Genomic DNA, 11,280 nt, shown 5'->3' with positions numbered 1-11,280 from the left:
AGCAGGCACTTCAAGTGTTAGGGCAGGGAGGGTTCTGGTAAAGATACACCAAAAAGGACAAACCAATCTGTCAGTTTATCAAACATTTTCTGAACCGTGTGTGAAGCTTTGAGGAACTGTACAATTAAATCACAATGACAATTCAACCAAAGTTGGGTAACAGAGATCTTTGCCAATTCTAAATTAATTCACAGTCTGTCTGCACCACAATCAAATCTACATTACAAGAGGAATGAATGTAGTTCTTCGGTTACTGACAATACTGTTTTCTTGTCTAAGAAGAATATTCACAAACAGCAGCTAAGTGGGAAATAGCTCTGCTGTGTTCCCTCTTCCCCTCCAAAAAAAGCCTTGGGATAGTGTCCAAAATCTCATGTAGTGTAACAAGCAACTAACAGCACCACCACAAGTGGGATATGAGCTTTGCTGTTTAAAATGCCATAGCTATGTGGGAGCTTTTGCAAAATCCACTGAATTTGATTAAATATGACATTTTCATCACTCTAAGGTAAAAGCAGCACTGTAGGAAAAGGCCATGATGTGTCTCAGGACACAATGTTCTACTGCAGTTAAGTGTACAATTCAAAATACTGATAGGAAGAGACATTAGGTACATTAATGGTTTTTGCCTTTGCCTTGCAATAGCAAAATCTGTCTATTGGTACTAAAGTTTCCTACCTGAGGGAGCTTATAGTGAAGGCAGCAATTTGACCAGGGAATCATCTATTCCTTAACGTTCAACACTTGTGAAGAAGCTCAACTCCACAGTAACCCACTGCCTGTTTAGACTTGGTAAGGGTCTACCCCTAAAGCCACCTCCTTCTTTAATACTCACATATGATGGTTAAAATACAATATAAACCCAAAATACCTACTGGTGCTATTTCATCAGGATGCTGCTTCCCCATTCAAGGGAGAGGGTCCAGCATGAGACTATGAACTCATTAGTATAGCTCATCTCTTCTTAACAGGCATCCTAATAATTTATTTATAAAACTAGAGGTTTAATTCCTAAGCAGACAGGAAGTTTGGCTGTTCATACTACATTGATACTACTTTCCCTGAGCAGAATTTGATACACACAGGTTTTATTTACTGTACCTCTTATCCTAAAGGATGCTGAAGTGGATTTAAAAGGTCTAAACTTGATCTTGCAAGTAGCACTCACTTCAATTGGAGCTGTGCAAAATCAAAGCCTCTGTAAGTAGGGTCACCTCATCTGTATGATTTATGGCTGCTTCTTCAGAGGAAAATAGTTTTACCAAACAGAAGTTTAGGGCCAAAACCCCATACCCAACCAATGCTGCAGGACAGACCTTTTGGTGATTTCTCACCCCGGAAAATACAATTATGATTAGAGAAAGGAACAGAGAAGTTTTCTCCAAAGACAGGGTAATGTTGCCTAGTCTTCCTCCCACCCCAATCCTATTCAGCTAGCTGGAGGAAAGAGGCAAAAGCAGCAACTGGATGTTTACATTCACTCAGTGAAGCAAATAAGAGCAGAAGTAAAAGGCTCCACTAGTTGTTTTGTAAGTATACAGGGTATTCTTATATATGCTTTTGTAAAATGAAAGGTCTGGTTTTGAACTGCCTTCACAGAGAGTCATAAGAACTTTCTGGGCTGTTGTTGCAAGGCACATTTTAGAGCCTTAAAGCTATCCAAGCAACTGTTTCCTGTTAGTAAGTAACCTAGGAAATGTGGATGGAAATGAAGAATCATTGATAGTTCTTACAGCACACTTGCCTTCTTGAAAGACAACCTTGAAGTCTTTCACTTTAATGGGATCTCTTGACTTCTGCAGCATCTGCATTTCCAAAACGTGGCTAGCACAAGAAGTTTGTGTTCTCATACCTTGCCCTATAATGCATTTATTACCAAGACCAACCATACAGGCAAAAGGAATGTTTCAAGGTCCTTGCATCAAGTTAACAGGTTTTGGATGAATTGTTTTTTGTTTTTTTCCTTCCAGCACAAAACCACAGCAAATTCAGTGATTTTGAAGAAAACAGCAGCAGTTATGTGTTTGGGTTTAACTTACCATTACCAAGGATGTGTGAATAGATAAACCTGCAGGCGTAACAATGCTAACACAGCTTATCTGGAACAGGGATGCTCCTGAAGAATAGGTTTGTTTGTGAACTCTCTTACTGTCTGATTAAGATCTCTATATTACCTGCTTAGAGACTTAAAAACAAGAGAAATAAGAGCCAAGAACTTTCCTGCAGAACTCTTACAGTGACTGTAATTCTGCAAGATTCTCTCTTGGCAGAGGCTTCCCACATGCATCTAACTACTGAAATGGCTCAAGTGCGGCACTGTGGAGCATTGCACAGGTCTGGGAAAAGCCTGCCAGCTTTGCATTGGGAAAGCAGAGACTCCAGATAGGAAATACTGACTACAGAGCCTTTCTGAAGGGAAGTGATGTGACTTTTCATTGCGTATAATACTCTGTCTCATAGCAGATGATGTCATAAACAGATACATTCTGCTTTGCTTGGGTTTTACAGGAGGAAGGTCTGTGCATTAACCCAGCAGCCTGACAGATTTTTGGCAATCAGTAACTTCATAAAGAAAGGGAAAAAAATGTAATTACCTTAATACTTTTACTGTCTCTATCCACATCTCCTGTTCACTCTCCCATGGATCAACTCGAATCCAGTCAGATGTTTCCAGGGCTAGCTTAGCCATTGCTACCCGGTGCCTTGCTGAAACCAAGCCTTTCTTTCCATAGCCATCATTAACAGGAGATATTATGCCTTCAATCACCTGATACCTTCCTTTTGAAAAAAGGACATAAAGAATAAAAGAAAAATAAGTCATCTTCACAGATCTTGAAAATTTAGGGTAGACAGGACCTTGAGAGCTCATCTAGTCCAATCTCTTCAAAGCATCATTAACTTCAAATTTATACAAGGCTATGAAAACTTACCTAGGCATTATTTTGTATATAGAAACAGCAACTTACATTAAAAAGTAACCTTCTTGTTCCTCTGTGAACTGCTCACAATTACTATCAATATGTTTAACCTATTAGATGATTTAAAAGGAAAGCTGGATGAGCACACGACTTTCAGACATGTTTATAATTTATGATGCAAACTATCAAAATTGCTGGATCTATTAAGTTTTATATTCCAGGAAGTTCAGCTTTTCTATAGCCAGAGCAATTGATGACTTAAATGACCACGGCTTTGTTCTTCAGGATCTGATGCCTGCTATTTATCAAAATCATTGTGTCATTTCATTGTGTTAAAGCAGGAATTACGGCATATTGCTGCCGCTGTGATTAATGTGATTCAGACAAATCAGAAGAACAAAGATGAGGCTAATGGAGTCTAAAATGAGACTTACAGCACTACGGTCCAAACATCAGCTTAGCAGCCATTAAAGACCCTTTCTATCTGGCTGATCACGTTAATTAAATTTGAAAATATGCCCATATTATTCTACTCTTGTAACACAATGTAATCATTAACACAACAAGCTCTTTTTGTGAGACTTTGCAGTTCTGGCCTCAAATCAGCAAACAGAATGTTGCTCTCATTTAAATAAATCCACAAGGAAATAAAGCACTGATATGAGCCATGTCCCTCAAGAAACAGAGAGGAGAAGAAGGGTGTTTCATATAAACAGAAATGAAACAAAGTTATTACAAGTAACATTTACATTCTAAATAACTGTAAATATGATACTGAAGGGAAGTGAAATCATCTTCCTTTTTCAGATTCAACTGTTTCTTAAATGCAGCAAGTTCCTTCTATAGCTTTGTAATGCGAATGATACCCCTGGACTCTTGATTTCTGATACTGGCACATGAGAATTTAATACTCCAAAATGAAAATTTAGTAATATCACATTTATTTTGAGGTAATAGGGTAAAATTTTCAGAAGAACTTAAGCAAACTGGACTTAAAAAAATAGCACTGAGAGCCATTGAGATTCACAGGCCTGTCTCCTGTGGAAATGTTGAGTCCAAACTACCCTCTGTTTTAAAACATTCTCATTATAGGCAAAATGGGCAACAGAGCCTGATAAAATTTTCCAGAACCATGCAAAAATGTGCATATAATTAAGTCCATCTGTTGACCCGAAATTGGAAATAATTTCACTTGACTTACGAACAACGATTACTCTCTGGCTCGTTGATAACATACAACACTGTAACAAACTCTCTTTTAAAGGGAAATAAATTACAGTTTGAATTCATTAATATTACCCTTACTAAATGGGGGGTTTTTTACACAAGAATTTTACTTTCCATATTTAAGTTCCTTTCTTTTCAGTTTCTAAGATACAAATTGTTCCTTTATATTTTAAATTAATATATTAAATGTAAAAATGAAAATGGTGTGAGATCATGCTAGCCAAGAACGATTGCAATTCTGCCACAGCCTTGTGAATTGTAAAGATTTCAGTCTCTAGTCTGGCCTAGAACTGCATCAATTGGATGAGATAAGAGCTTCTGATGCCATAACAGCTTGTTCCAAAGCAGAAATGAAGCCAACTGGAAGAGAAAAATCAAGGTTACTAACACCTAAGGTACCAAAAGAAAATACAGTAACTTGTTGAGATGATTCACAACTGAGTAACCTAGCACTACGCAAACATGATACACATAAGAGCCTTCCACCTAAAAATACAAGCTTTAGCACTCAAAATATAGAAGAATATCTTGCTACTTTCTCTAAATAACTTGTGTCCTCTTCGGTAATTTAAAAGTTCACCTATTCAAATGTGACCAACTCAAATATGCGAATTCTCCCTTCCTGTGGATACCAATATTTGTTTCAAGCCCATATAGGGAAAAAAGCCAAAACCAACCAAAAAGCCAACAGCTGCACTCAAAACCACACCCAAACCCCAAAAAACCCTACACCACCAAACCAAACACCACCCAAACATCCCCTTCCCCCCCAAAAAAAACAACAAAAAACCCCAACAAAAACGCCCCAAACCACTCTAAAGGCCAAACACCAAAACTCCACCAGCCCAAGCACTCAGCAAAAAAATCCCCACTGAGAACCAAACAGTAAAAAGCCTCCCGCAAACCCCACGCACCTTTATGAAGTGACAGGTTTTAACTCCCCTATCAAAGGTTTCTGAGCCGTGTATCCATATTCCTGGGGTTTTCCTGGACACTGCCCCTGTTTCCTTTTCAGCACTGGGTAAGAAACTAACTTCATTTTCTTTGTGTATTAATGTGAACAAGTGCAGTACACAGGATACCAAATTTTTTGACTGGATTCTGGAAGGTTTGTCCAGGAGTAAGTCTTTTCTCTGCTTCAAAAAGCTTGTTCTAAGGGCATAAAATTATCTATACATTTAAGATTTAACAAAATGAGTCTGATGAAGAGTTTAAATTTTACTGCACAGCACATACTGAACATCAAATACATAACAAAAATCACTCTGATTGCAGAGGAGTCAGTCCTCCTTTGTGAGGAAAGTGGTAGTTACTGCAAAACATAAAATGATGTAAAACTTGTTATCAGAAGGAAAATATTTATAATGCAATCACAGAAGACCAGGTGGGAAGGGACCTCGAGGATCGTCTGATCCAACCATTCTAGGCAAAGCATGACCTATGCTACATGTCCCAGCACCCTGTCCAGACAAGTCTTAACACTGTCCAGTGTTGGGAATCCATCACTTCACTGGAAAGATTATTCCAACAGCTGACTGCTCTCATTGGGAAAAATTTTCCTCTTCTGTCTAATTGGAATGTCCCCAGGAGTAACTCGTACCAATTACCCCTCATCCGTGTGACTCCTTGTAAAATGGATCAATCTCCTGTTCTAACCATCTAAGATGCAATAAGAGTTCACATGAACATATTTGTCATTTCTTTACCGAAATAACCACTGACACACTTGCTTTTATGAATAGAGTTAACTGGATTGTTTAGTTTCTTTAATCTGCCATCTATGTGTGACATACATTAAAACCATAGTAAAATTCTGTATTAAAGTAATAGTAACAGCTTCCCTTGAACCCACAAAATATCAGGTTACCCTCCCAGAACTCTCACCCTACTAATGCTAGGAGAGCAAATACAAAGACTGTTCATCATTCCATTTAAACCAAAATGTTAATTTTATTTATAGGCTATAATTAACTGGGGTGGAGGGAGGGATAGCTAACATCTTTGTTTAGATTAAATACCAAGAGGACGCCATCCTATGCTTACCTTCCCATGACATGTCTGTAGAGATTGCCAAGCATGAAAAAGGAAAAGATAATAGACAAAGCTTTTCTACTTCAGTCAACTTCTGTGAAGGGAATTCAACAGAAGAAAAACCAAAGGGGGAAACAATTCAGCAATCACCGCATTGAAAGTCAACATAAACCAATACATCAGAGCAGTAATGGACAATCTTCTAGGATAGCTCTCCATAGGATGGATAACTTCACCTTCACCACTTCAGAGTGCTTGAAAGATGCATTCACTCAATTAGATGAGGTGTGCAAAAACTGTAGTGACAGATGCCATGAGAGTATCTGGACAAACATCAATCATATCCACCTGTCTGAGTGATCTACAGGGCCTGAAGATGCAGATTTACCTCTAGTCAGCCAGCCCCTCAAATACATTGCGACTTCAGGAGCTCCTCCAACAGCTGAGTAATTGAGCATGCACAATGATCAGTCCTCATACAAATGCTGAGTCATCTCCACACATCACATCTATAATGAACATTTTGTATCAAGACCTTAAAATGCAGCTTCACTTCTACAGAGGTCACTGGATTTGGACAAGAAGGAGGAAAGGCAGTATCTTGACAGTTATAAAAGCGAGTTATATCCTCCAGAAAGGAAGGATAAAACCACAATCTTCAGAGTAACAATGTGAATAATAAAGTATTACAGCTCTACTCACAGGGCACCTTATTCTGAAATGCTCTCATCCAAGCTGATTTTTGCCATGTAACATGACTGTGAAGCAATGATTCTCCTCAGAGAGGCTACAAAAGAGATTACTAGGATTCCAAACTTAAATACAGGGCACAACTCCAATACTACTGTAAGCAGGGGATGCCCACCCCTTATTCTGTTGGGTTTTAGAGTAGGACAACAAAACTTTTGGAACAGAAAGATGGCCAAACGTCTTCCACTTAGAAAAGCATTCCTTAAATTCAGAAAAATGTTAGGACCTAAACTATGCACTGATAATAGTGTTCAGAAAACTGAGCTTTATGTAACAGAAGCATTTTCACAGGGATGTGGTATGTCTTGAGATGTCTTCAGATTTATGCTTTTGCTGCTTTGCTTTGCACCTCTGCAAAGTGCACTCTATAGCTTTAGTTCTTTCTGAACACTCAGCCACACATGCATCCCTCTGAATGCACCTTTCAAGGCTAACGCCTAATACCTTTAGCCAAGTACTGCTCTACCTAAACAAGTGCTGCTGCAAATCTTGCCATGAAAACAAAAAACCTCGAAGTTATTTCCGTTTCATTTTTTAAGTTCAGTTAATTTTAACTAATGTCTGTCAATGTTTATTGTATATGTAGTAAATAACTACTGCTGATCTGATCCTATTCCAGTCATGTATCTATATTGCTGTACACACTATCAAAACACTATACACGCTATCAAAAAACTGGGTTTTTTTGTGTTGTTTTCAATTCCAATTATCATCAGAACTGTTGCACGAAAACCAAACTGAAGTCTCTATTTATACTGATTTGATGCTGTTCCAATCTGTTCTTAGCCCTTTCTTGAAAATATCAGTCCATTTTATTCAGATACACCCCTTGGACACCATAAACTTCCAGATTCCCAGGGCTGCTTAGTGACTAATTTCTCCTTGGACTTCTCAGCTCTGCAGCCCAGTGCTGCATCTGACACAACCTATTGACTGTGTCACATTTTCCCCAAGTTTTCCTAAGAGAGTAACTCACTGTCCTTCACCTCCCCCTTGCATCTGTCTCATCACAGGTAGAACCATCTTGTCTTTCATACCCCACTCCCTTGCCCTTTATCCCTTTTGGTCTTAACTGGAAACTGGGTGATGTAAGTATCCTCCAGTGGCAACACTTCGGAAACAAGGCTTTAAACATCTTACATAGATTGGGTCTAGTACTATTTGTTTGGACTTTGCAGTCAAATGATAAATAAAGAGAAATAAAAGCATCTGGCACTAGGTATTAACAGACTGGAAAGGCATTCACCACAGTGCAAGTTTCAAGAAACATTTTTAGAACAAGGATTTGAATCTGAGACAATTCTAGCTACGTGAGAATGTGTGAAGAGTCAAACTGACATGAGTAGAGACAAAATCCAAACAAAGAGAATAATTATTCAGTCACACATAGCTATGTCTGTTGTATTTAAAAGGCAGCATGACAAGATTTATGGACTGATATTAACAGAAAAAGAGTGACTTAGTTGACATGCAGCAGTGAAATTCAGGTGCTGCTTAAAGTATCAGAAATTCAATAAAACTCCCTTCTTAAAATAGGGATGTATGAACAATAAGATCAAATAGCATTTAAAACTGAAGTGATGTGCAAAAAGCTGGCAGGTAGAATTACTGGATATGTCAGTCAGGATGCACATCAGAAACAGTCACGTCATTCGTAACAGTAAAACCTGACTGCCAAGTCAACTCCAGCTATTGCACAACTCTTCGTTTCTGCACATCTGTGACTGAGCAGAAATACTGAAGGAGCACCAGAAGTCACACTCTCCCAGCCCAAGGAACATCACCCCTCATGCTAGTTAGTTCTTCACTCTTCCTAGTTAGTTTTCCAGGCATTCAGTGCGTATGTTAGCTTGAAAGTGCACTATTCCCACCAAGAAGGGAATCAGTGCAAATACAGCAGACCACCACCTCACTTTAAACAAACTTTAGACATGTATAACCACGGTCCTGCAGCCCCACTGTCAGCTCCCAGTCTGCAACTAGTGCTTCTTCCCAGCAAATAAGCTCCAATTTCTCCTCTCCTTCCCTAGGTAACCACAGAAGTGGAAACAGGACTAAAAATATGAGAGAATGACCAATTTCCTGGGTGGGAAAACATAAAACAAGCATCCAGACTTGATCATTTTAAGTATTCTCACAGTACATGGCAAACATGTAGTTGCTGCTTTTACCACGCAACAGTATCAGTGGGTTCCAGATTCTCTCCCCACATCCCCACGATTTGACAGCCAAATTCCTTTTACTGTTATCTTCTGTTCAGGTTCCTACTGAACCACCTCCCTAGGAACTTCCGTCAGGTCCCAAGAAACCAGAATTCCCTTCCAACTCCTTCCAGAAACATATGTATGTATTTTAGCTGCCAGATGGAAAAAAATACAAGCCTCAGCAACTAAGCAGCTGATCAAGCTTCCAGTGCAATGCTTCTCAGCAGCTCTTCCAATTCTTGCTGAGGTTCATGATTTCACCCACCTTTCTCCTGTGCTGCCAAAACCTTCTAGCCTGCCAGCATCTCACTTTTCTGATCTTCTTGATGAGGAAATGCTTTTGCTAGGGGAGGTAACTTGTACCTCTTAGTGAAGATGGATAATGAGTAATTAAGGTTTCATCTTTTCTCCAGTTTCACCCAGCTGTCAAAACCGCTAACACTTGTTCGTATTAAAACACAATGTATTAGAAAAGCATGAAACGTGAACGCAAATGTTTCTTCTTGGTTTCAAAGCTGTTGGGTGTATTCTTTCACAAGGCTCTGCCTGTTCCGTGAAGATGATCCTAAAAGTGCTGATAAAACTTCCACTTTATTTGCACGAATACATTCATTATGAAACTTGTTTATGTACTGAGCTAAAGGAAGAGGTAATGCTATACTTTCTTTATTGAATATGCCATGAAATCTTTATTCTGAATGATCACCAAAGCATATTAGAATTCAGCCAGCTGCACAGCAACATCTTATCTACAGCAAACGTTAAAAATCTTTCCTCCTTTTCACAGTAAACCACCATAGGAGTGTGATCCTATCACCGCCTTACTGACCTGTTTGGTGCAGGTGATCTCTAGCCAGCTCAAATAAATGCATATGCATGTTTGTGATGGGGTTAAAGGAGCCACAAGCTAGAAGAATGAGAGGTATCCTGCTCTTCATTATGACACCAAAACATTAAAGCTCCACCCTAAAGAAAAAAGATAACATTAAAATCAAAGACAAACTTGACAAAGAGCAGTCTGCCCACTGGTCCTAAGTAAAAGGAGCACTGTTTTCAGACCTGTGTATTCCTGGAACATCAGTAACGCATCAGAAGATCATTCCTCTGTATGATCCCAGCATACAGGAAGCACTACCTCTGAAGCATGTGTTCTCTGATGTTCATTAGAATCATTGAACAGTTTGGGTTGGAAGGGACCTTGAAAGCTCACCTAGTCCATCCCCCTGCAATGAGCAGGGATGTCTTCAACTAGATCAGGTTGCTCAGAATTAGGAAGACATCAACATCTCTGTTTCCCCCATACAGAAATGGCTAGAAAGTATTTATAGAAATTCATATTGTCACTATTATTAAAACCTGTCAAATTTCTTACATAGCTTTTAATTTTTACCTGCTTTTGACAGAAAACAAGGGTTTGTTCTGTCTGTCAACCCCCTAGTAATAATTTTGGAACCCACAGAACGGCTACAAAAGCAGAGGATTTAAAAGTTCTTACAAAGGACCTTTGCAACATATGGCAAAACCCCATATGCCATGCCCAAACCTACAGGTCTGGCTTCCTTAGCTGGCAAGCCAGCAAAATGTGCTAGCCAGGTCATTAGCAATTACCTGTGGAGTTTCCTTGTCGATGGCAGACCAAGTGATGGTGGGTCAACAACAGGGAGCAGCAGGGGGGAGAAACCATACCTGTTAGAGGAAAACACCATGAGCCTTACAAAGCTATGAATAGGGTGAATGGGTGGGGAGCCAACACTGCTGGTGCCTTACAGGTGCATTTGCAAAGACCCTTATATAATTCAGTTAAAATGTCAGTCATCTTGATGACAACGTGGCAGCAAGCAGTTTAAGTTAGTCACTGTGCCTGGAGATACTTATTGCATAGCTCTTTTCACAACCGATCCAGAATGTATATGGGATGATAAAACCAGGTGTCCCCCACATACTTATCTGTGAATCCAACTTTTAGATCATAGAATCACAGAATGGTCTGGGTTGTAAGGGACCTTAAGATAATCTTGTTCCAACCCCATTCCATGGGCAGGGACACCCCCCACTAGACCAGGTTGTTCTCTCTCCCTAGGATTTGAAATCTTTGCAAGGCTCATGCCTGTATATCACACATGCCTGTATATCACACATGCCTGTATATC

The 11,280-nt window shown here is 39.3% G+C and overlaps 1 protein-coding gene across 1 annotated transcript in view; it reads right to left on the bottom strand.

The window, feature by feature from the left end:
• Positions 1 to 10,068, bottom strand: part of NMNAT3 (nicotinamide nucleotide adenylyltransferase 3) — a 15,542-nt gene extending 5,474 nt beyond the window's left edge. The window contains exons 1-2 of the mRNA XM_010009439.1: positions 9,960 to 10,068; positions 2,595 to 2,778 (exon numbers count right to left, since the gene is read on the bottom strand). Of these exons, the coding sequence (XP_010007741.1) occupies positions 2,595 to 2,778; positions 9,960 to 10,068 (293 nt within the window). The remainder of the gene's footprint in view (positions 1 to 2,594; positions 2,779 to 9,959) is intronic.
• Positions 10,069 to 11,280: the final 1,212 nt, after the last annotated feature.

The sequence above is a fragment of the Nestor notabilis genome, unplaced genomic scaffold (assembly GCF_000696875.1).
Source record: "Nestor notabilis isolate BGI_N333 unplaced genomic scaffold, ASM69687v1 scaffold8232, whole genome shotgun sequence".
Classification (NCBI taxonomy): domain Eukaryota; kingdom Metazoa; phylum Chordata; class Aves; order Psittaciformes; family Psittacidae; genus Nestor; species Nestor notabilis.
Note: the sequence above shows the minus strand (reverse complement) of the source record. Positions and strands in the feature narration are given on the sequence as shown.